Source organism: Chamaea fasciata, unplaced genomic scaffold, assembly GCF_029207755.1.
Source record: "Chamaea fasciata isolate MVZ Bird 193981 ecotype frontalis unplaced genomic scaffold, bChaFas1.0.hap1 SCAF_4, whole genome shotgun sequence".
NCBI classification, from domain to species: Eukaryota; Metazoa; Chordata; class Aves; order Passeriformes; family Sylviidae; genus Chamaea; species Chamaea fasciata.
In genome coordinates, this window is record NW_027094089.1 from 38,129,542 (window position 1) to 38,155,940 (window position 26,399).

A 26,399-nucleotide genomic window follows, 5' to 3' on the forward strand; every position below is an offset into this window, starting at 1 on the left:
CAAACTTACTGACAGCTATTAATGTTAAACCTGAAATTTCGAATGTAAGGGTGGCCTTCCTGTGGTGGTTCCAGTGCTGATGAGCTGCCAGATGCTTTGGTTGCTTGTTGGCTGTGATGCATAAGGATGCCATGGGGTCGAGAACCCCTATCTTCGTGGTACTTAGCTCTTTGAAACCATACTATTGATCATTGGTTGCACACCTTTAGAAGGTGATTGTTCACAAGTGTAACTGAGTGTCCTGGCTCCTAGTCACTGAAAGGCTATTTAAGGATTTGACTGAGGTCTGGTGTCTCTGATAAGTCAAAATGTATGTCATTTTCGCGGTGTTCCTGAGCCGCTCTGCAGTGTCATCTGATGCATCTGCTTGAAGGAGGAAATGTACAGCAGATGAGGAATTGGTTTGTTTCAGATATCCAGGTGTGTTAAGCAGCTATGGCTTGGTCACAAATGGAACTTTGCTCTCTCTACGGATTTTTCTGCTTGTTTCATTAGTTTCTCCATCAGCCAGAAACAAGAATACGTTTTCTCACAAATGACATGAGCTGCTTTCTGACTAGGAGACACAAAGAGCTTTGGGAGTACATCTGAAAGTACCTGGATGGCATTGGAATTGACATATGGCAAACCTGAATAGCTAGAAAACTTCAGCTGGAAAAATAATTAGTGACTATTTGTCAAAATATAGTGCAGGAACAAAGTTTTCTTGTGAGTGCAGTGAGAGTTATCACCACAGAGAGTTTTAAATACCATTTTGCAAACCTGAGTTGTCATTTAATCTACTGTAAGCACTCAGCAGAAAGTGCTTCAGCCTTTAAGTTGACTGTTTTGGAAGTAATTTAGTGATGGCCAAAGAAGCAGGGTTGCAGTTTGGGGGTTTTTTTTTAACTGAAAGAAGTACAGAGGCTATTTCTGCTTGAAAAGGCACATCAGCCTAATATAGCCTAATATAGCAGAACCAAAGACTGGATCTCTCATGTTATGAAGAATTGAGTTCTGTAGGATGCAAATTAGCAGAATATCAGCAGTCTGTGATTTGATGTAAATTAAATTAAAATAAGGCTAAAAATGGGAGTACTGAAATAAATGCAAGAATCAACACCCACAATAGCAACAACAAAAAAAAAACTGGCTTGACCATTTTATTTGTGTAGGTAAAATCTACTATTTTTAAAAAAAGTTGATAATTGAAATGACGAGTGTCATAGGTTCCCAAAGAAGCTGTCTTGTACTTGTCTTTTGTACTAGATGGTAAGATGCAGATGACAAGGGGTTTTTTTAATGCCTATTTCATTTCAGTGTGTGTTGGGGAAGATGAACCAGGGAAACCTTATAAATATGATTGTTTAGCAAAAGATTCTGAAAATATTAAAACCTATAATCGAAATAGAAATGGAAGCTTACTTTGAATTGTAGGATACCGAGTCTTACTTACTATATAATCTGAAAACAATAGCCTAGCTAGCTGAAGAAGAATCCCTTTTGATGGAATGATACCTTTCTGCTAGCTAAGGAACCAAAGGTCAATGTAGCAAAACAGAAAAGTCTAAAGAGTAGTTTTTAGAATTTAAAATATAACATAGTATGGTAATGTACTAGTTCTTATAGGCTATATGTAGATTCTATAGGATTTTGTGTCTTGTATTGGTTGGTCACTGTAAATTAGAATATTCATCACAAAAGGAGATATAATGCATTGTAATAAGGACCTCGCTCTCTTTGCTCTGCTCTTACCTCTCTTATCTCTTACCTCTTCTGCTCTGATCCCGGCTCACTCTTACCTCTGCTCTTTCGCTCTCTTATCTCATATCCCTGCTCTCTTTTTTTCCTTGCTCCCTCGCTCCCTTCTCTCTTAACTCTTACCCCCTTGTTCATTCCCCTGCTCTCTCTGGGACTTTCCTTCAGCCGAGGCTGGTGGCTGAAGGCAAAGCCCTTTTTACCCACGACCCTTGCAATAAAACCACATATTCTAGAATATCTCAGGTCAGCAGAATTCCTTCTCCCCGCAGATGATCCTCCAAGTGTGTGTTCCTGTTGTAAGCTCATGGCCAGCACTGTTGCAGTGTTGGAAGAAGGGCTTTCCAGTGTTAATCCATGCACAGGTGATGTTTCTCAATTATCTTACTATGACTGTAGATCAAGTTCTTTGTTTTGTTTGCTTTTTTAATGTTTGGGGTTTTTTTTTAAATGTTGGGGGGGTTGTGTGTGCCACTTACCAGTGTAGCACGATCTTCTCTATTGATAGACCAGAGCCATATTTTCTAAATTAACCACCAAGACTGGCATGTTTCATGAAAAATGTTGAAATCCAAGGAGTCACTGACTGCAGAGTAGCCAAATATACTTGCCTAATAGGACTCAAGGCACCTTAGCTGCCCACTGTATCACTAGCTAAGCTGCTGTACAATGTGGCTCTGTCTGAACTGATTTTACCCTCCTCAATATCCAGCCATCTTCACCATGGTTTGGTTTGAGTGGGGAAAAATCAATACTTTTAAAATGCTTTCTTTGGGGATTTTACCAGGAGTTTATTTTCATAGGGCAGGTGAGCACTATTGATGGGAAGTCACTTTTAGCCTTTTCCTGGTCCATGTGTTTCTAGGTTCTTCCTATTGCTCCTAGATGCTACAATAATTAAAAAATAAATAAATAAATAAATAAATAAATAAATAAATAAATGAACTGAAGCTATGATTTGTATGGGGCCCTGCTCACTGCAGAACTTTTCTGTCAGCTTCAAGATTCTGCTGCAGTCATACCTCTCAGTCCCTCTATGCAGTGTCTGAAAGGTGTCATTAAATGTTAACTGTGCCTATTTAGAGATGTTTATTTGGACTTCTCTTTATTGGTTTACTTTCAGATTTTACTGATAGCAGCCTTGACTGGTAGTTAATATATTTTGTTGTTTTAAAGCTTTTTGGTGGAGATGTTTGTTACTTTGTTGGCACAATATTGTGAGAGGTTTTAGACACAGAAAGCATTTACCAAGCTATTGCATAGCAAGCATGTAGGTGAGGAAATGCTACCTACAGCTCTGACCTTTTATTTTCAGAGACCTACAATGCCTGTGTCTAATATTTTTGCCTGTTTACTATATTTTCAAAAAAATGAACAAAAAGCAAAGGAGAATGAACAAAATAGATCCCCACTGTGAATCTTCACTTGGTAGTATCAGTGAGACTGTAGCACAAAACTGAGGAAAAGGAAATCAGTTTAATTCACTATCCCTCATTCTCGTTCATCTACTCTTTACCATAATGCACATATATATTGTTTATAACCCACCCAGCCTGTGTCATCTTTTGCTTAGGGTTTTTCTTGAGTGGAAAACATTTTTAGATTTGATTGAATTTTCTTTAGTGGATTAGTGAGAAGTTGGGTGCATGATGACTGTACCCTGAGTTCCCAATAAAGCCTGTGAAACAGTTTGTGCACAGGACTGTTTGACTTTGGTAATGCTTCTGGGAGACCAGGTCAGATTGGGTTTAAAGAGGATTAGGCTAAAGTAGATTTTCCTTAGTTGTATTTTAAGTAGCATAGGATTTATGAGGGGAAAGTAGATTTGTGACCCAGGAAAAATCTTGATCCCTTTCAGTCTGGTTTCAGTCAGCAGAGTGAGACTGAGCTGGTTCCTTTGATTGCTGGATTCATATGGTGGATAATACCTGTACTGATTTGCGTATTTCTGTTAGAATTCCTGACTGACCTTGTATGACCAAAGTCTTGGATGTTTTGTCGTCAGTTCAGTCACCACAGCAGCTCATGGGAAGTTCACTGAGTACTGGGTCTAGTGTGAGGATGATGCACAGGCAGGCAGGACAGGTGAGACCAACCACTACACACAGATTTGCACACACTGCTGAGGAATTGTGGTTTCGGTCCCCATGCTGAAACAGTTTGGCTGGAAGCTTCAAGCATAGCAGTGGTGCAAATATTAGCATTTGCCATCATGACTTCAAGGTTTGCTAGCTGAGTGTAAGCCAGTCACCTGCAGGTTGCAAAAGAGCTTTGAATTTAGAGGGATACTTTTACTGAAGTTAGTAATTAGATGTCTGGACCTGCCAATGGATAAAGGTCAGACAGTAGCAGCAGTTCACTGGCTTCTCAGCAACATTTTCTAAGCTAGTGTTTGGAAATTGTCCTAGGTTAGGAAATGGCCTTGAGATTCAAGTTAATTTACTCCTCATTTCCCCTAAGCAGGGTTGTTTTTGTCATCTGCTGAAGCTGAATCACATTTCGACACAGAGTCATTTCTCAATGCTGGCCAGCCTTCAGTAAACAGAGGCATGTAACACTCTCCCTGCAAATAGCGCTGGAGGCCAAAGGTTGTATCAGTGAATAGTGATGTCAGGACTTTTACTGACTCTGCCTCTTCATTTCCCAGAGCCTCTTGTGCTGGTGGGTAAGGGTTGCTGTCCCCAGTGCACAGAAGGGAGGACAAAGCACGGAAGAGGTCAGTGAGGACATAGTCCTGCAGTTCTGGCTCCAGCTGTGCTATATTACCAGACTGCCACCAGCTGCTTGACTGTCTTACAGCACTAGTTTTACCCTAACTTGTGCAATTGCTTCCTGGTTTGTTTTTGGTCAAGCAATCCAAGTTAAAAAAAAAAAAAAAAAAAAAAAAAAAAAAAAAAAAAAAATTAAACAGGCAAACAAAAAACCCACCACATTTTAAAGAGCAGTGCGACAGATCTCAGAGAGGATGGGTGAATTACACTGCCAGAAGCAGAGGTACAACATCTAGGAATGGCCCAAGTGCCAACTAGTGCCAACTAATGCCAACAAGAGGGGTGCAACATCTGAGTTCTAAACTGCCCCTGACTGGGAAAAGCAGCAGTGCCATGTTCTGGATCCATCTCTCCTTGCTTCTTCAAGTGTTGCTGTGGCATACCTGCTTTCCTCAAGCTCCACAGTGGTATCAGGGAGGGCCAGGGGAGGAGGAGCATCCCCTTGGCTGAGGCCTGAACAGGCACTACTCGAGACACAGCTACCATCACTGCTCCATGTTGGTGGGCAAAACAAGATGAAGCCTAGAGTTGCCATTTCTATATTTACCTTACAGCAGATACTGCCCCAAAAGATCTATGAACTCCAGTATGCTTGTCCAGAGGCTGAAATCCACACAGCATGACACTTGGTCCTCATCAGGCTATTAAAATTCTTCAATCACTGGCACCTCAGCTCAGGGAACAATTTTGTCACACCAATGCCAAACAAGAAAAAAACCAATAGGGGAGAATACCCATACACTTCTGTTGCCTTACTCTTACTTTGTAACTTAAGTCCTGCACAAGGTTTGACTGGCCTTTTCTTACATTTCACCCCTACTTGTGATAGCACTTTAACAGTCTGAAGTAAACACGTCTGATTTTCTTAAAGCAGTTCGCATATTTTGAAAAGCTGATCTCTCTGTGTATATGTGTGTCTGTGTTGTTTTTTAGCCGTGGTAAAATGTTATGCTGAGAACATATCTTTGCAGACCTTATTAGTACTGAAGGAAGTGAGTTAATATATGCACAGCCTGCAGTATAAGTAGTATGCTTGTTTGGGCTACACATTGAGAAATATTTTTAGAAAAGCTGAAAGCAAGAATGCCACTGTGGACTGCATGTTCTAAGCAGTCAGGGTAACTTCCACTTCTTTTTCTGCTAAATATGCTTCATTTTAGGGAATGTTTTACTAACATCAGTTAAGTTGCTAGCTTATGTTTGGGTTGTTTTTAACTAAACACAGTTTAGTTAGGTGAAGTACAGACAGAGAGTACTGTTTGAAATCTCTGTTTTCCCAAACCTGGCCATTGTGTTTTAAAAAGTGTGTTGTTCAAACACACCTGCTTGCTGCCCAGCTCTGTTCTAGGCGAGAGCTGCATCTGAAAGTCCCTGCCTCTCACTCTCCCAGCTCAGTCATCTGAAAGCTGTGTGTAGAGAAGCAAAGCCTCGTGTTCAGAGATCAGATATATGCTTTTGCGTGTGCAGGGTTTACAGCCATGAACACACTATATAGCTTTTTTTTCTTTCCTGCTTCAAGGGAAGAACCATTCTCAGCCCACAAATGTAGAAACACAACCAACTCATGAGTTTGATTCAGCTTAATATAGCCAGAGGCTAACCACAGTCTTCACTGTGCCTCAGTTTCCCTCTGGAACGTCTGAAAGTGATTCACTAAATTCAGTTGTAGAGAAAGTGTGTCCAGGACAGCCCATCAGGGTCTGCCTGCTGCGGGTCGAGCCCTGTCACTGCCATCCCCATGTGAGCGGGAATTCCAGCTGCCATGCCCCTCAGGAGCCCAGCTGGGGCCGCCTGTGTCACTGCGGCAGTGCTGGCTGCCTGTCGGGGCGGCGGAGTCCCAGCCGTACCTGAGGCACTGACAGCCCCAGCCCACACCGGCCGGGCAGTGCATCCTCGCACCACCGCAAATCTCTCCCTTCAGTGGCTCAGCAGCTAAATAATGGCCTTTTGTTTTGCTCCTCCCTGGGAGCTTACAAGGAATTTCAATATAAGGAAACTGCTTTTAGAAAAATGCTAAAATAAAATGAACTAACTGGTGCCTTAAGGCTCCCCCTTCGCAAGGCTTAAAACTAAGGGTAAAACGACACCATTTTTTTCAATTAAAGAAGTTGTCAGTCACACTGGCTAGTCCCGGAACGAAGTTCCAGGAACAAGTAAATATTTTAGCCAGGTGTGTGTGTTTTTTCTGTGCTGATAGTGCCAAGCTGTGGCACAATCAGATCACTTTGACCATATATTGCTAAGCACCAGAGCTCAGAAGGACTTTGAGTAGGCTAAAAGGGCAGGGCATGGTGCCCTGGGGCTGTCTGTGCCACACCAACTCTGTGATGATGGATCTGGAGTTTCAACCTTTTGTGGATGAAGTCAGCAGCCAGGCCCTGCCAAGGGCATCATGTAGGGGGTGAGTATTTATGCCCAACATATTGCCTCTGCTCGTCCCCAGGATGCTGGGACAAGGGGCTATCAGGCAGATAAAATGCTCCAAGCCACCAGGCAGAGCTGAGCCTGCAAGAGTGGAGGACAACACCTCCTCCATCACCACTGCTCCAGCGTGAGCAGTCTCATACCCCCACATTCTTTGCAAATGGCAGGGAAGACTGAGTTTCAACAAGACATAATGACTTCACTTTACATATGCTCAGAGGCAAGGCACAACAGTGCCACAAAAGCTTTCACAAGGCCCTGCAAGTAGCCATGGGGATCATCCAGTGGAGGTGTTTTGTCATTCAAGTCCCTTTTTTGATTTTCAAACACTTTTCCTTTAATAACAAGGAAGGTTTAATGCCTGCAGTATGATTGTTCTTTTTAGGGCCTCCATGTGAATTTTCCTATATCTGATCTGACTTGTGAGAAAAGAGGGAGTACTTGTTTCCTGTTCTATGATTTTATAAAGATTTGCAACAGGGAATTTTATGTCATGTTTAGGTGAATTGTCATGCAAATGGCTGTAATGGGAGATAAGAGTGTTTGTTCTGTTTTTATGACAATATGATAAAATGTTAAAATAGGGGTCTCAAAGTCCACCATATACAATGTTGAGGCCATAGTTGCTTCAAGGTGCTCACACTCTGCAGGGTGAATAGACCAAGCAAATTGCAGAGAGGAGTGTAGGAGCTATTTATGTCACTGAGAGATGGCACACAATTCATTCTCATACTTAATTTTGTCTAATTATTAGTATGGATTTTTGTAGGCAGTGGAATAATCTGCTTATCAAATACCACTTCGAAATACATTAGCTCTGCCTTGTTCTGAAGTTAAACATGTAGCAATTTAGTCAGCTCCGTGAGTCACAATTCCAGTAAATGCAAAAGACAGCTCAGTGCATTTAGCACTAATATCACCATTAACACTTCAGAAGCCTGCCTAAGTAACAGAACCACCCAAAACAATTATATAGACATTTTTAGTAACCAGGGTGTACTGTTTACTGAACAGGCAAGAATCCTCTTTATAAAAATCTTCACATGCTGTTGAGACTGGAAGTGGTTGGTTAAATTATACCTGTAGAAAGGTTTAGTGCTTCCAAAGCAGCACAAACATTTCGGAGGGGAGCAATACAATGCAATCTCTCAATGTCTATCAGGGCAAGTTGCTTAGACCTTTGCAAGCAGTCAGCATTGGCTTCCTTTGCTCCAGAGAGGGGCAGAGTTGGCAGATGAATCCTCAAGGCCAAGGAAGGTGCTCATCATTGTACTTCCTGTATTGGCAGAGAAGCCACAGTGTCCAGCTGGTCTCTCCTGGGCTCTGCCAAAGAGATAAAAAAGCAGTGGAACCATGCTCTTGTTCCTGCCTTCTAGAGTAAAAGGATGAGTAAGTGTTTTTAAAAGGTTGTCGTGGTAATTATGAAGTAATCCTTGGTAATGTCTAATACCTTGGTTTTGTGACCTTATTCCAAGAGAGGGCCAGTGGAAATTTTCATTGTCTTTCCATCTATGAGGATGTTGAAGTTGCATGGTAATCTTGGGTTTACAACTTACAAATTCTTATCCTTGCTATTTGTAATATTATGTAGTTTATCCATCCACCCCACATTTGTCACCACAGTACTTGAATTTTATCAGGAGAATTAAAAAAAAAAAATGGTTCTGAGTGCTCTGAGAAAGCGAATATGAGTCACGATCCAAAGGAATATTTTGGACTCTGTGCATTCAGTTGCAGCAAGCTTTAAATTCACTGTGATCAGACCTCAAGTATGTCTGTTGTTTGATGCAAATTTTTAAAGTTGTCCCAGAATGTAAAGTTCTGTAGTGCTTTTAGAATGCACAACAGCAGGAACACACAAAACATCTCCAAAAGGAGATGGCACACCCAGGGTGACACTGCTGCCAGCCATACTGCCTGCTCCTCTCATGTCCTTACTAGAAGTGCAACATTCCATATTCTGATTGTACTCCTTTTCTGTCAGAAAGAATCTATTTAAAGAATTAGGTTTTACACACTCAAGGGATAGTGGGGAGAAGGAAATACCCTTCTCTTACTTCTCTCCCCTCCTTCTATGCCCTGTCATAGAGTTTCTACTATCTTCTTCACCGTGGCTCTCATACCACACAGCACGTTTGTACAGGAAGGAGGAAAAGGTGGAAACATGATGCTGTAAATCAGTCTTGGATCAAGGGAAGGATGTTAGCTGCACAATATTTCTTTTAAAGTCTGGTGAACCCTGAATCTGACACCATCTTCCAGCAATTCCCAGCTCAGCATGTCTATCAGCCTTCGCATGGAGTAGCAAGATATTTTAATGGCTTCAGGCAAATGCCAGCCTGTTTGGCCCTTGCAAAATGTGTGAGATGTTCTGCTGCTTTCAGGTCTATGAAATAGTCTGGTTTGGGGGTCGAGGATAGGCACTACTAGCAGTTCCACCTTGTTTTCTGAGAAACCAGACCAGTCTACTTCACATGTAATTTACTGTCCAGCCCTAATCTTTCTGTGTCAAACCAAACTGCAAAATAAAAACATGAACACACCCATTTGATAAATTAAACAAACAAAACAAAACAAAACAAAACAAAAAAAAAAAAAAAAAAAAAAAAAAAAAAAAAAGAGGTCAAAACATTCTTAGTCTTGCTTGAAAGCATTTTTAAGGGCAGTGATGCTAGTTGAAGAGGTGACACTATACTATTCACTAGAGCTTGCAGTCTGGGAAGCAGGGATGTGTTAAGACAGCCAATAAAACAAACAGAAGAAAGGACTGTGACACCCAACAAAAAATGAACAAGTGGGATTCACAGTTGCTGGATTTTGCAAAGAGCAAAAAATATGAATGTATCAGAAAAGGACTAGACAAACTAAAGAGCTAAAACAGACTTCTCTAATGCAGTGTTGAATCAAATGTGTATCATTTTCTGGCTGAAAGCAGGGGAGTCTGCAAGGGAAGGCTTGTTCTGTGTCCTGCTTTCCTCCTACATATCCTTATTATTCACCAGCCTTACTAGAAACATGACGGTTTTGCTAGATAGACCTTTAGTCTTACCCAGCTCAGTGCCTTTCACATCCTTGCCTAATGAATAGAGCAGTTATGCTATCCCTGCAGAGGACACACAGTGAGGAGGGGGTCGTGTGCCATAGACATGTACGTGCTGCCCATGTGAAGAATATAATACTGTTAACAACTCTGGCATTTTTGTGCCCACTCCCTTTGCTCGATTTTTTTTTTTGCCTCCCCCAAAAAAAAAAACTCAGAAAGTAATGGGATTTTTTTGTCTGAAGATAGGGTCATCAGTGGCTGAAGACTTCTGTGAAACTACAGAATGGGTATTATGTAGGAGAAAGAGTTGCTCAAGCCAGATTGATGCCTATTTAGTCTCACAACAGTTTAATATTCCCAGTAGAATTTACAGATAACATTTGCGAGGAGAAAAAGGTTGGGATTTTTTTTTTTTTGCAATGGGTACAATTTTACTTTTTCTTCAGTGGCTATAAGAACTTTAGAAGAGATAAGTGAAGCAGAAGAGGCAGTGGGGTAGCATTGTTTGTGAGGGGTTGTTTAGATTATATTGAAACCCATGATGATGATGACAGGTTGAGTGGGTAGAGATCAGGGTCAGGTCAACAGAGTGGATGTCCTGGTAGGAGTCTGTTACAGACCACCTAACCAGGATGAATACGTAGATGATTCAGTCTACAAGAGGTTGGGAGAAATCTCACAAGTGCCACCCTTGTACTCGTGAGGGATTTCAGCTTGACAGATATCTGCTGGTAGTTTAGAAAATGAGGTGGTCCATCCTGAATCTCATGACTCCAAAGGGTGGTCTCCCCTTTTATTCCTTACCTGTTTTATGTCTCCTAGTAAATAATTCTAAATAAATTCTTATCTGATTTTACTTCATATGTTTCATCCCCATAGTATGTAATGCAGAGAATCTTGCCACTGAACTTTGTTAGGCTGTGCTTCTGGAAATTTGTATTGAAATTGCTTTTTTAATACCTTTGACAGTGATTCCTCAAGTGATCTAAACCACTCATTTTGACAACTGTATACTTCTTTTTTCATCACCTTAAAATTATATCTACTTTCTTCCCACTCAGCAGCAAAACTCTTTTTGGAAAAAGGTTACCAGGCACTTTAAATTAAATCAAATCACATTTTGCAGAAAGACAGAGAAAATAATGGAGAGGGTTAGCTGCAAGCACAAGCACACCCATGTCCACAGCTTCCTGCCCTGGAAGGACCTATTGTGAAGCCTGGCACAGACCCTGCAGCCACATGTGATGTGCTGTCACACACTCATGTGTGACTGGGACAAGGTAAGGCACGGTGAGGTGGTACCATGGCCCACCTTCATTTCATGCTTGCAGACCTCAGCATTGCAGCCTGTGTAACATCTGCACTGTAGACAACAACCATCAGGTAGCTCCACACATCCTGGAGGGTCTATGTTGCTGGGGGGTTTTGTTTCTGTTGTAGTGATTTTATAAATTTACATGACCTAAACAACAAGGTGTTTCCCTGGGCAGGTCATGTCCTCTTCTCCAGATTTCAGTACTACAAGGAACCAGGAGGACGTTTTTAATGGAAGGTTTATGTGGCACTGGAGACCATATAGTATGAAATGGTAGTAGATACTGTAGGGCAACGACTGCAAATTGCATGCAAGCAGTCACTTCTCTAGGTGATGGACTGTGCTTCAGAGGTGTGAAGGATTCACAAAAGGTGATACTTTGAAGGGGGATTCTCAGAGGCTGTTGTTTACAAGGGGATTGGGACGGCTGTAGATGTCCTGCCAGCCAGCCTTGTGGAGTCATGCTCCAGGAGAAGCGGGAGAAGGTCTGTGCAGGGATAAGGAAGAGTGGCACAGGCAGGTACCACCCTCCACCCACCTCTCTGGGCAGCTTCCACTGGTATGAAACACCTCTGTAAGATGAAGCCTAGGAAAGAGTGTAGGAAAAAGTTGAACACATTTTTTTTCCCTTCCTGCTGCTTTTCTAATTATTCATTTTGCACTTTCTTTCCTTTTTCTCTCTTATTTTCATATATTTTCTTTCATCTTTAACTCCCCACAGGGTTTTACAGAGGAGAGGTAATACTGCCAAATACCTGCTCCTTTTAAAGAGGAGAAAGACTGAAGTGTAGGAGTTTATGAAGGTAGCTCATGACACCACCTCATGTTGCCTCATCTGGTCTCAGTTGCACATCAGCACCTACAGCCTGAAGCAGCAGCTGCTACAGGACAGCAGCAGCTCCCAAAACAGGGACAGGTGCAACTGGGAGCTGTCTGTGCACATTTAACTGCATTGAGATGGCGTTTGTATCAGAAGAAGTGCTGCACACACTTCAAACTCTTCACTTCTTCCTGTTACCCCTCGAAGCAAGTGAATTTTGTATAACAATGCTGGAAATGCCTAGATGCAGCCCCTCAGCTGAGGTAGAGAGGATTGCTCAGCAATGGCTGTTGTGTCCTGCAAAGCAGGGCTGATCTCATGTGGCACATCTGTTTGCTGTTTCACAAGTCATAAAAATACAACAGTGGGGATACCTTCTCAAAATTAAAGGCCAGGGAGTCATTTTTAGAGCACCAAGAGAATACAGTGAGCATTAATGCTGCCCTTAGCTAGCTGGAATTGATATTCTGTATGAATTTGGGTTTCTGACAGCTGTGAACTTTCACCAGTGTGAAAGGGAGGTGAAACTAGTTCAAGCAGGGGTTGAGATGAAAATGTACCTGCTGCTTAATACTGCCAGTTTCTAAGAAGAAAAATACTTCTCTATTTTGAGATGTTACAACTAAGACTAATTATGAAAGGAAGAGACATTGCTCATATTTCAGCTTGATTTCATGGCCTTTATGCCATATTTTTAAGGTAATTCCTAAAGGACATACTTAATTAAAAATAATGCAGGAATACAGTCACATGCTTTGAAAGGAAGACAGCTGATTACAGAGTATAAACATAGAGCAAGCAGCCTGGATTTTGCATTTGAACTATGCTGTTAAGTCATGAACATCAAACCCATTAAGCTGAAATATATGTGATCCAGTATCTGATCTCAAACCAAGAGAATTTTTTGTTTTCTGCTTTACAGTCATGGGAGAAGACTGATAAATTTACATTGATAAAGAGTTCAGGATTATTTTGTTACTTTTGGGGGAGATTGCAAATTCTGTTTTCACTTGTACAAACTGTGCCTGCATCAACTCATTATAGTGAAACAGGTAATTATGTACTGAGATTTAGTGAGAGCATACCAAAGGCTCTCAGATTGTCAAATTGACTTGGAAACCCTCTACACCATAAGAACTCTGCTCGAACCTGGGGCTCATACTGCTTTTAGCAGGTAAGTCTCAACAGAGTACTCCAGTGAAACACTGCAAAAGTGTTTCTTAGTGGTGTTTTTCAAAAGTAAAGTGTCAAGTAGCAGAATTCCCGAGTTGAAAGCCGAAATGGGCCCTCCTATTAAGAACAGTAGTCTATAAAGAAGTTTTCTTCCACTTTTTTTTTCTCTGCTGGTTCATGAAAATACAGAACAGCTTTAGTTCTTGTGCACAAAATTTTGAGCAAGTTGGCAACAGCTTGCACATAATTCTCAATATCTCAGTATACAATTTCTCAGAGTGTAATTAGTGGTCCTCTAATGGCAGTTTTTGTTTTGGTGAGTTTCAGAGCTGCTTAGGCTGGGGACATTTTTATGCCTAGGCTTTGAAAAGTAAGAAAGCAAAGAAACACACATCAAAGGAGATGTGATTCTTTTGCTAAGCAGAAGAAGCAAGCATACTTCATTTCAGGACAGCGTACTTCAACACAAAAAAAAAAATAAAGTGGTTACTGAAGCACTGGCTTTGATCTATGAAAACAATAAATCTGGTGGTAAAGATACAACAAAACCTGTAAGACCTTTGAATCTGAAAAAATATCCCCTAAAATAACATTGTACATACTAAGCAGAGTTTGCAGACTCCTGTGATGGGGTGTTGCCCAGACTACCCACAGAACAGGGAATGTTACTGTGAATTTTGACCCTCATTGTTTATTCGTCAGCTTGTCAGCTTTCTCTCTTCTCAAAAGTCAAATACAGAAAGAGATGAGGGTTGGTGTAACACAAGTTCTCTTTATTTTGTTTCAACAGTACATGACTTCCTATTTAGCATGACCAAAACCAAGCAGAACAGTGGAAATCGCATATACCAGTTTCTCCTAATACATTTTTCTTCCTTGAAACTGCACAAGTACAAAAGGAAGGATAAATTAAACAACGTTAACTCCAGTTAGGCATTTTCACATGAACCAGAGCTTATGCACAACGGGTGATAAGCAGACAAATCAGCATCAGAAAAACTTACTCCAGCATGATGTCAACTCTCCTTTGGGGAAAGAAAATTTGTCTTGAAGCAAGGGATGCAAACATCCCCGGGTAAGGAGCACATGCTAATGCTTTCTAAAAGCTTCATCAGTAAAAGTTGTTAGAGGAGTACACGACCCAGCTCCAAAGCCACAAGGGCAGACAGGAGGCAGTTTACAGCCGTCAGTTGTCACCAAAACTGGCCCCTTCTCCTGCAGGCTTATCTCCAGGGCATTTTTTGTATCTCAATATGCCTAGGACCTCTTGGCTAAGGAAAGCTGCTGATGACTTAAATGCAGATGAAAATAAAACATTTTCACATGTTTGTCAGCTGCTCACAGTTTATGTCCTAGCCTTGACTGAGTTTAATTGTTACAAGTTGATTCAAGTCATTAAGCCAAATCATTGAGTCTAAGAACTGTGCAAACGTAACAACATCTACCTGGTGGGACAAATATTTTGTGTTTAAGCATTAGGCAGGCAGGTTAAAGATTGCCCTTTATTCCTTATCCTTCTCCCAGCTCCACTCCTTTAGCACAGTTATTTTCAAACTAAGACTAAGTCTGTGCAAAACCACAAACCAATGCCAGAATTAAGCTAATACGCGCCTCTGAACCATGACAGGGTAAAGAAGTGAGGGTCTAGACATGACCAATGCATTCATTTCTGCAGAAGTGACTGCCTCTGCAGAAGATACAAGGGACCTTTTGGTTGGAGAACACTGATTCTGGGCATTTTCGAAGAAAGAATTTCCATTGAATTTTCCAGGAAACTGCCTCCCAAAAACATTGCTCAGCCCTTCCACATAAACTAACAGTTCTATTAACTTTAAAAAATAAATTGCTGTTCATGTTACTGATGTCTTTTCGGTTTCCCAAGAATGGTAATTGTAGATTTTGTTGTTACTCTTTTTCATATCTTGCTGATGTTATTTGCTAGTTTCTCTGTTGAGAGAAGAATGAGTTGTTGCACATGTAGTGCAAGGGCTTAAAAATGTCACAGCTTTAAGCCAAAGTCATAGTATCTATAAGTTCAGTACTAGATATATGATTGTGTAATTTAAAATGTGATGTGGTCTCAGCAATGAGCTTAATTTCTGAACAATCTGATATTTAATACAGTTTGTATTTAGTCACTTCAGTCACACCAGACTCTTTGTCTTGGGTTGAACTCAGTTATCACTGCAGCACCAGGCACATGACAGGGAATGATGTCTGGGGCATGCATGAACAGAAATTAATCACTGGGACCAGACTAATCCAGGCCCTGTTCTAGCCAGTGCTAAATGTTTCACAAGACAGGTGTAGATAAAATGTAATATGCCTTTACATTATGTTTCTTCTGGAGCCATTACAGGTAACTTTGATTTAAATCTTAGAGCAGAGGTCTAGATGTTGTGAAGAGTTACATAATTATGCCATGAGCAGGTATTTGGGCTTGTATTATTAAGCATGTAAGCAACTGCTTTGGAAACCTGGTCAGGTTTTGGACCTCAATGACTTTTAGACGGAATGACATCCATGATCTAATATAATATTACCTAAGAATCTATCTTTTTTTTCTGAGCATTTCACACTGAAAATTTCACTGACATGACATCTTTTTATGAGTTCCTCCAATCTATCTCCTTTCTACTTTGCAGTATTTTGTGTTCTGCTACCAGTCTTTTCAAATGTCTTCTGCAATTCATTTTTTCCCTGCCCTTGGGGATGGTGTTAATGTAAGGCCAGGAGCTGGACGTGATGATCCTTGAGGATCCCTTCCAACTCAGTTTATTCTGTGACTCTACACCACAATTTTACAGGTGAGTTAGCTCCTAACACATACCAGGCTGCAAATAAAGCAGCATGGTTTATTCATGAAAATCCAGAACTTGAAAAGATGTCCACATTATCATCTGTTATTGATTGTTCCTGGAAATGTTTAAAATAATATTTTTAAACATCTTGTCTGAGTAATGACATTAGTATCTTTTCCTTTTAAATCTGGGATATTCTTTGAAACAACTCGGGTTTTTTTGTTTTTCAAGATTTAAGTATTCTTCTTAAATGAATAATCAAGAATAACTAGGTTCTCTTTTGCTCAATAAAAATGTAGATATTCAACAATAATACCTTTTTCTAACTTGCAATCCATTATCATAATAATATTTGAAAAAAAGAATTATCTGCATTTCTTTTTACATTAAATGTTACTATTCAAGTTCATAAAATCATTAGAATTTTTTCCATTCATAAGTGTATAATCAGGCACTGACTTTTAGACAGGGTAATTTTAAAGTTCCCTTTTCAAAAAGAAACCTGACTTACTGAAAATTTCAGTACAGTGAAAAAATACACATTTTTCCCCTACAAAATCTTAGGATTGCACAAAAATACAGCATAAATTTAAACATTAGGCCAAGGCAACATTTTAAAGTGCAGAACTCCACTTGCCACACAGGAATAATTCAAACATTGCTGCATAATGCATAGCAATTCTTACTAGTATTTCGAAACCTAAAGTGACACAATGAGATCAACATATAACAGTAGTTCAAATACATTCTATTTATAATAAATAGGAGCTCATCTGACCACAGAACACAGTAAGCATATTGTCCCAACAAGCAAGCTCTACATAAATACCCTTTTTTTCCCTTTGTCTGAATGGTGTGCTACCATTGAGCATAAAGACATATTAAGAAAGAAAGATCTCATCCACCATCTGGTAAGAGAACTTGTGGGGAGAGACATCTGTAATCTGTTGCATGTACAAATTTCCAGAGGTTTTATTTTTAATCAGTCAATTTACACTGTCATATGTGTCAATTTATGACAGTGTAAATTGACTGATTAAAGATAAAACCTCTTGAAAATCGTAGTTACACAGTCATATGTTCAATTTATACTGACTGAAAATTATTCCTTTATTTTCTTCCACATACTCATATCCCCTTAGTGTTCAGTTGTTTCATTTTAGGGTTTGGATTTTTGGGGGGGTTTTTTGTTTCGGTTTGGGTTTTTTTTGGGGGGGGAAGGTGGTGTTGGGGAAAAGGGAGGAAGAGGGAAGAAGGTTGCTTCAATTAGTATTCAGATACTAAGTTCTGTGACGGGATGAGGACAGAGGGGAATAGTTAAAGTTCTAGCCTCCATTAGCATTTTGATTTGAGACAATAGTGCTGTTCTAAATTCCTAATCCTTCTTCCTTACGGAACCATAGTTCAGTTTGCAGGGTGGTTTCAGTACACAAGAATTAAGCTTATTTTGGAGGAAACTACACTGGAGGCTCAGCTGCCTTCCAAATATACTCCAGGCTCTAGAACAGACACTAAGAATCTACACCCATTACTTGGCCTGCTTCAAAGTGCATATGCAGTAGGGACATCTATTCAAGGAAGCAGAATATATGTAGTCTTGAGCTGCATATAGTGTAGATGTGTAAGTCTCAGCAACAAGTGCTTTTATCCACTGATCCTCCCCCACTGAAACAAACATCTTGGCAATCTACGCACATGCACAGAGTCTCAAGGACCAAAACTTTACAGTGGAATCCTTAGTGATCCTTAGTGGGTAATTCTCCCTGAAGTACTTCAGAGAATTCTGACTACTACATTCTTTGAATGACCTAAAACCCTAAAATTTTTATGCATAAGCCATCTTCCACTGAACAAGCTTTTGGGACTGCCTCAGACGACCCCACATAACTTCTCTGGCAGCACATTTTTTCTCCACTCAGGGCTACTTAAATATTGCTGTCAAAACCCCCTCAGCTTATTTGTTATATGAATTCCTCCACGAACATCCTCCTCAAACATCAGATTCAAATTTCTTTCCTTTACCACCTCTGCATCTAATATAATGCTATCCACCTTGGGCCTCACTCCTCCTGGTCTTGGACATTGCAGAATACTGCAGGCAGCCCATGACACTACCTGCAGGCAGAGTTCCTCCTCCAGCTAAGATTCTTAAAAAGATGATTTTCTTGCTATGTCTGGGTAATGTCTGGATACTAGACATTAAAAAACCTATAATCAAAAGGTGAGTTCCTACCTTGCCCCTGAATTTAACAACACTCAAACTGCTCATGACCCAGTAAAAATTCAGATCCAAAGCTCACTGGCAGCAGTTATCCTAGAGAGTCCCTTTGTAACTGGGCCAGCAGTGTAGTCCTGAACTGTAAAAGTTTAAGTGTGTTCTCAGATTGCAATTAAGCAACCTGTCCACCCCCGAAAGTATTTTAAGAAGAAATGCTGAATCCCTTTCTTAAAAACACCACAAAATAATGGGAAAACAATTAAGTCAGACACAGTTAAGACGACCACTGAAATAAAAGCACTAATTTAATTCATAGCTCTGGAGGCAAAGATGTAGGGCACTACCATACATTGTACACAAGGCTGTGTGATCTTTCTCCACCACAGGAAAGCCAAAGCTGAAAACCATGTAATTCCCTAAAAATAGTTTCAAACAGTAACTGGGAGGATTAAAACATATGTCTCACAGTTCTTTGGTTTTGAAATGTGAAATTTGGTCAATTAAATTCATGTCAAAATTCATGAGAAATAATGTCCCTGAATCAGAAACCAAGTTAAAGAGCTGAAGGTTGTTATTTGCTGAACAAGTGTGCTTCTGTGTAGGTGATTGGGACACATGAAAAACATAATAGTTGAGGAAACACCCTGATGGAGTATGTAAATCTTAATCCTTAGATCTTGACTCCTAAAGACTTAGAAGTCCTGAACATAATGGGTAGGAAGGCTGTACCTTAGCAAGCAGTGGCACAGTGCAGCAACCTGGAAGATACCTGAGTGAACTCTCAGCGAGTGGCTGCACCCAGGTGATGTCTGCAAGACACCTTCTGGTTATTCCCTGCTGTTTGGTACAGCCCCTCAGCTTTGGCAAGAAAACCACACTGAACAGACTGTACTGCTGTAAGTGCCCAAATTAGCTGTTACACTTCCCCTGGACGCTATGCTGTCTCATGTAGGCATAATCATAACAATACATAGCTCTGAAAATGCTTTAAAATCGGAACATGAGTGTCATTGGGCCAAGCACTCTCTCTGAAGTAGACATGAAGTGAAACTTTGGTGCAGTGACCTCCCTTGTTTTGTGAACAGAGGTAAGTCCTATATCCCCAGGCAGTGAGATAAAAGTGCGAAACAAGGCTCAGTGAAATCAAAGAAGTTTGAAGCAGGCCTTAAAACCATATTCAACACATGTTTACAGTATCTAAATACAATATTGGTCTCTAATGACCCTGAAATTAAAGCTTGCATTGTTTGTGTTGCAAGAACGTAAGAGAGAAACAAGAAGAAATCCCCTCATCAAACAAATCTCACCCAAAAAAACAAAAAAAAGAGAGAGAGAGAGCAGGGAAAAATATGCTTTTTTAAGGAAAGGAAGTCAGACAGATTTCCAAAACAAAAAGGGCATATTTTTTACCTGGAATCCTGGAATTGTACAGGGCTGGAATTATGGCTGTCACATTGAAAAATGCTAAAGAGCACAGTAAAGCTGAGCTGCTTTTCTCAGTCATAATTTTCATCTCAAGTCAAAGGTGGTAATGGCCAGAAAGAGACCATTTCTCTTGGAAATTTTTAAAATGCACTCAATTCCCTTACAGAAAAGAGAAGGGACATCATATCATCCTGTCTGAACAGTTAGGAGCAAATGAGTTTGGGAAGATTCTGCAGGATGCTGAACTAGATGAAGCACTCCTAGTCCAGAAAACCCTCTTACAATGTTTGCCATTGTGTAGCCTGCAGAGATATCTTAGTGCTTGCTTCTAATTTAACAGAAGTTTCATTCAGCCATCACTCAGATCAAGGCAATTCAGTGGAGTGTCTGACTACAAATGACAAGTCTAAACTCTTTGAAAAGGACCCTTATTTATTTATAAGCACACACCTCTTTCTTAACTCCACTTTAAAAATAATTAAATAATTTTAAATTAAATTTCTTTTAAAAATGCTCCTAGGAAAAACTGCAAACTACGTTCTCCAAAATTACACAGATTTTTTCCGTACTTGATGATAATATTATGGAAATTATATTCTCCCATTATACTCATTACCTGCAAAATCAATTTACAAGTACTTTTTTTATTCCTATAGACAATGAGCATCTCATTGTTCCACATAATGCTTCCCATACTATTATTAAACAGACCAGTAGGTGTCCTCTTTAAATAAGGTGTTTATCAAATCCCCAGTCAATGCACAAATGTTATTTTTACAATGAAATTTGAATAGCCATTCCCTCTAGAACTGTGAAAATTTCAGTAAAGTAATTCTTGAAAGGTCTAACAAAACTTTCAATGTTTGCCGGTTTTATAACATTATCCAATTGTGAGGTGTCATTCCTGATGATCAGGCACTGTGTTTAATCAATCCTCCAAATCAGATGCAGAATGATCAGCAGAGTATTTTGAAAAAGGAAAATGGATTTATACAGAGCTTGAAAAAGGAACCACTTGCTTTCCAGCCACGTACACTTCAGAGATATTCCGATCATCACCTGAAATAACATGGTCAAAACAGAGATTTGCACATAAATACAAACACTGATTTAATAAATGAAAATTATGCAGTCCACGAAAACAGTTTTGGAACACATTATTTGCAGCAACTATTTCTTAGAACTAAGAAAGTCCATTTGGAGAGAAAGTGTCAGGGCCACTACAAAGATCAAGAAATGTTTTAGCAACCCATTAAAAAAAAAAATCCAATTAAACACAGCATTTAGTGCTGAAAGAGCGTCATGGATTTGTTGTGTATTCAGTAGATCCAAACCCTGAAAATATTATGTATCTGTACTGAAAAGGATTTGTTGCACAGAATTTGAACTGACTTGGGAACCAGCCAGCAAGAAAGCTGGTGTGACCCAGGCAGCTCCTCAGAAAGGCAAAAGTCTCATTAGAGCATGACAGAGCAGTGGCCAAAGCTGGCACCAGGTACCCCAACATCACAACATAGCAGCAGCACAGCCCCGATGTGGATACTGCCCAGACATATTTACAAATAATTATAAACCACTTTTTATTTATTAATCTAAAGTATTAATACTAATTATTAGGGACATGTTACTGTTCATATAAGAGTTGAAGAAATATATTTAATTTCTGCAAACAAATGTATACTTAATCACATAAAATTAATTTTACTATTAACCCAAACATTAATTTTGACAACAATTGATGTAGGAAAAGAGCATTCAGCTTGAACTGAAAATCAAAACATACCTAGATATAGGAACTTCTGGAGGGTGTCCTATAAAAAAATGGAAGAAAACAAATTCAGAAAGCAATATCTTCTGTCCCAGATCATAATCATTTGAAGCTTGAAAGAACTGATAAAAACATTTCTCCTAAATATTCCTAGTAAGAGCGAAATCAAAACCTAACATAAATAATTCATTTTATGAAAACAAGTGTTTAAAATTTAAACATTTGTAAAGCCAATAACTTAACTTAAAAGATTTAACATAAAAATAATACTTTTTACAGAACTGGAATTATTTCCAGGCAGTCTGGCCACATCTATAAATGCAAGTAACGGCTCTTTCTTATTTAGTCAGAGGAGGTTTTTGAATGAGAAGGTGTTTCCACACCATGAAACCAACACTGCTTTAACGTTAAGATAAAAACTGTGCTTTTAACTCATATTAGCCATCTTGAGTCAGTCTGAACTCTAAGTATTGACTAAACTAAATTGCTTTTTCTTGGCTGCCATTTGTCACTGCAAATAGCTGTGTTCTGTCCTGTAGAATAGGATGTACACAAAGTATTCTATCACCATCTTCATGAACTGTTGAATCCAGGTGGGGCAGTGATCTTCCCAGGCCCCCTCCCTCAGGGCTATCTTCTGCTAATGGCCCATCAAATGCCTTGCCCATGACTCATAGATAACTCCCTCAAAGAGCTCTCTCTGTTTAATGGGCCATCAAGGACCCCCTGCATGACTCATCATCCCATTGAGAGATGCTCCACCCAGGGGGAGGAACCAAGCATTCTCACCTGGATATAATCTGGAGTTTGGGATAGAACAAGGAGCCCTTACTCACTGGATTCCCAGAGGATCAGAGCTACCAGACCTTTCTAGGGGATCACTGCTTCAGGAAGACCACCTCATCTGGACTGCTTCCATTATCCTGCTCAGGTTGTATTCTGACTCTGTCAGTGGTCTTTTTTATTATTTTATTTTATTTTATTTTATTTTATTTTATTTTATTTTATTTTATTTTATTTTATTTTATTTTACTTTTTTTCCTTTCTTCCTATTAAATTGTATTTCTGACTTGAAGCCTCTCATTTGTTTAGCTTTCAAACCACTACAAGCTGTAATTGTCATCTTGAGCTAATAAAACATGCATTAAAATTATTAAATGCATTTTTGCTCATGGTGTTAGGGCACTGTCTCTGGGGTCAGCAAGATTCTGAAGAAAAAACAAATCTGGAACATCTAGGCTGAAGCACACACAGCAGGGGTGTAGTAGACCCAATTCCTGTCACCAGAATCAAAAGACCTTTTCTGTCTGTATCATGGACCTTCCCCACATCATTTCCATTAATTTTTTTGAACATCAATCCTGTTCTGATTACCTCAAAATCATCAGCAGAGAACAAGTCAAAAGGGCTATCTGAAGCCTTTGTGTTGATTAGCAGTGCATCAAATTCTTTTCCCACCTCAAAGTTTCCAATCACATCATCTAGTCCTAGAGCTGAGGAAGAAAATAAGCTCATAAACACGTCTTCAGGACCAGCCTCCTTCCACCATGTAGAAGTACCTGGCAACCTACTTGAAATATTCATAAGACAAATAAAAATTTAGATGATTATGAGGAAAAACCCAAAACCAAATTAAATAGTGAGTATGTTAGCACCTGAACTCTTGAAAGACTTAAGAAACAATAGGTTATATTGCAAAAACATTCAAATTCCAAGTAGGGCAACTAAATTAAGTCAGAGAAACAGTAAAGCATATAATACTCATCTTGCTAAGTCAGTATTAGACTGAATTTTCTAAAAAGTTTACGGAATTTTGAAAGGTTGCATAGGCCTGTAATAGATACATAGTATTAAATTCGTGGATTAAAATTGTGTGTATTAAACTTTGCAGTGGAATGTAAAAAACCCTGAATTCCTGAAAACAGTTCCAGGGAGTCTCTTTGCATACCACAGTCTTTTCTTAGTCCAAAGGTGTTACCTCAACGTCTGCCAGAGAGATAACCAGGAAACAGCCCATCAAACATGGGCTGACCACAGCTTCACAGTTCATCAGGAGATCTGATACCAATCTGGGCGGAGGGCAGCAGAAACCTTCTGACAGAAGATTCGGAGACTTTTCATTCAGACGTCTTTTTGATTTCTCAGGAAACTCTTTCAGATATCCCATGCGGACACCAGACATTTCAATGATTATGTTATGTACATGATGTCATGTTCTTCGGGTTCTTTGTAATAGTCTTGTTTTTGCCTCAGGGTAGAAAAATGGTATAAAACACCTACCCTGAGACCCCGAATTTGTGGGCAGTACTCCGGAGAAGCACCCTTTGCTGCTCTCGGATTGTTCACCCAACATTCGATCGATATTGTCCTGATTTATTGTGGCGTTTTCCGAAACTGCTTTTCAAATTTGTTAAATAAATCTTTGATTTTGGAAATTGGCTCTGATCATTTATAACAGGCCTATTGCAATAGTAATACATAGTAATATGATAATAAAAGGGGTGTCCAGTGAGTAATTGCAATTAGCAGGAACAAAAAAAAATATGGTGTGGAAAAATAATCATAGCCAGTCTAAAGGTCTCATACCCACCTGTAAGGCTTGGCTTGTGTTCTATTACTTACCTTTATTTTTTCAAAGTTTCATTGCAACCACAGGTTCTCAGGTCCACATGCCCTGAAAACCTACATATTAATTAATTTTCAGGGACTGGGTGCTTGCAAGTGCTTAAAATACCTAAAGAGAAGCCTTTGTCCTTCTTTAGAAATACTTTAGGACCGTTTGAAGTTGCATAAAGTATCTGTGAATTAAATAAATTTTTCCAGTGCTCTGAAATTAAGTTCTCAAAGGGCATAATATCTGCAAATAATTTGTTCATTTGTTTACAGATTGCTCTGATAAAGGAACTTCAGTCTTCACTGAAACTTTTGAGTGGCAGGAATATCCCAATATCTTAAAGACATTTAAACTTCTACAAGTTATGAAATATTTTGATTACCTACTAGTTTCAACTAAAATGATCTCATGTTCCTGCAGGTTTTTGAGCAGAATGCAATTTTTAGATTAAACACAAGAGGGTGACAAGTCTTTAGGAGTCTTAACAAAGCAAATTATTCCAACAAAATAATCACTCATTTAAATTTCGGCTACTGAAATTCTCCCTTTCAGTATCCATGCTACTGAAAGCTTGTAGAAGTAATTTATATTCTACCCTTAAAAGTGATTCAGTAAGGATATAACAGCTTAAAATCGATATATAAAATTAACACTTTACGAAGGAAACCTAATAAAGGAAAAGCACAAGAGTAGCTGGGAAGGGAAACCACATATGAATTCGGGATTTTTTTGAGTCTTCCTTTCTGTCTCTCAGTTAGTTTATTCTCACACTTTTTAGAACAGTATACATTGCAGAAAAAAAAAAAACCCTTTTATTCCCTGCTCATCTTCTGTCCTCTCTATTTCTCTTATTACACTCTCCAGGAATTCAAACACAGTCCAGTTTGACAACATTTTCACTACATCTTTTAAATTTCCATTGATAATTCCCAATGGAGCTTTTTGGCAGCTACAGACATGTTGCACTGAGAAGACTCGAGACCAGTGCTTTAGAAGGTAGAGAGCTCATTTCTGCTAACTGAAACAATAATAGGTTTTCACTTATGTGTGGATTTCCTCTATACTAGATCATACCGGTTCCACCAAAACTTTTTTAATTGTATCTATTTTCATGTGCACACTGATCATAACAAAACTGATTCCCCAAAACTGGATAACCCATACACTATGTGACGGCATTCTGCAGATGCAACTGTGTTTTGAACAACCATGGTGGGAAGCCTGTTTAAATTTTCTGCTTTTCACTGAGTGAGGAGTGATTTGCATGATGTCTTGATTTGCAACAAGCTGCCTCACTGACAGCTCAAAAAGCACAAGCAAAATTAGAAACTGATGACAAATAGAATGCATGATCACTGCAATTAATTGCAAGTAATTGCAGTTTTTCTTCTAGGTGATGGTTGTTGAGAAAACACATTTCCAGCTGGTACAATAAATAGACAAGCACTTATAGCCTTATGACTAAGAAGTCTGAGGATCTTTGCAAAGCAAATGTACAACCCTGAAAAGCCATTAAGATTTTGTATTAAAGTCCCAGCATTAATAGAGTACTCCTCTCTGAAAAGCCTAGTATGGGTATGAGAAACTGAAGGATTATCTCTGCCCACCAATTAGATTTCACTCTGCCATTAGAAAATCTGTGAATCTCCCATGGAGACAGGGAGACAAACAATCAAAAAGAGTTGTAGCTCTCTGTGTTCACACTAAAGAATTTTCTTCTTACCTTGGCTTCCTCCTAGAGTGGCAAGCTGAAAAGCCTCTTCAAGAGTTAGTCGTGTTTCATTCACTTTATTGATCTGAAGGCTATTTGATGCCATCATTGTTTTCCTTATAGCATCAAGCATAGAAGCTGAATATCCACCAGCAACATCTAGAAGGGATCAGACTCTTAGAAACAAGACTTGGGTATAATTCTCTACGTTAAATTTCTGTAAGTTTTAATTCAAAGTTATGAAGATATATATGTGGTAAACCCAACAAGTTCTACTGCTAAGCACTGTCTCTGAAGGCATAATTCCCACTAAAGGTGCTCTCACACACAGTCAGGTGAATAGAACACAAAACAAAAACAGAAACCTAAAAAGTTGTTGTTTAAGCTCAGCAACAAAATTCTTCATTAATTTTTTTTTTCTTTGAAAACAGTTTCAGACCAACCCTAGATTTCAATAGTCTAGACTTCCTTACTCCAGTGGAGAAAACAAAGGAGGACCAAAATTTGGAGATATGCTGATTTTTAAATATGAACAGGGGAATGTTTTTGTATCTCCCAATGGTCTCCAGAAGAAACCAA

The 26,399-nt window shown here is 39.3% G+C and overlaps 1 protein-coding gene across 2 annotated transcripts in view; it reads right to left on the reverse strand.

Annotated features, from left to right (window-relative positions):
• Positions 1-14,034: 14,034 nt before the first annotated feature.
• GDA (guanine deaminase) overlaps positions 14,035-26,399 on the reverse strand; it is a 31,357-nt gene continuing 18,992 nt past the window's right edge. Inside the window, exons 11-14 of one of the 2 annotated variants that reach the window (XM_066181319.1) lie at positions 25,833-25,979; positions 22,870-22,988; positions 21,511-21,538; positions 14,035-20,786 (exon numbers count right to left, since the gene is read on the reverse strand). In XM_066181319.1, coding sequence (XP_066037416.1) covers positions 20,716-20,786; positions 21,511-21,538; positions 22,870-22,988; positions 25,833-25,979 — 365 coding nt within the window. In that variant the 3' untranslated portion in view covers positions 14,035-20,715. The other variant, XM_066181318.1, reaches the window with a different exon arrangement.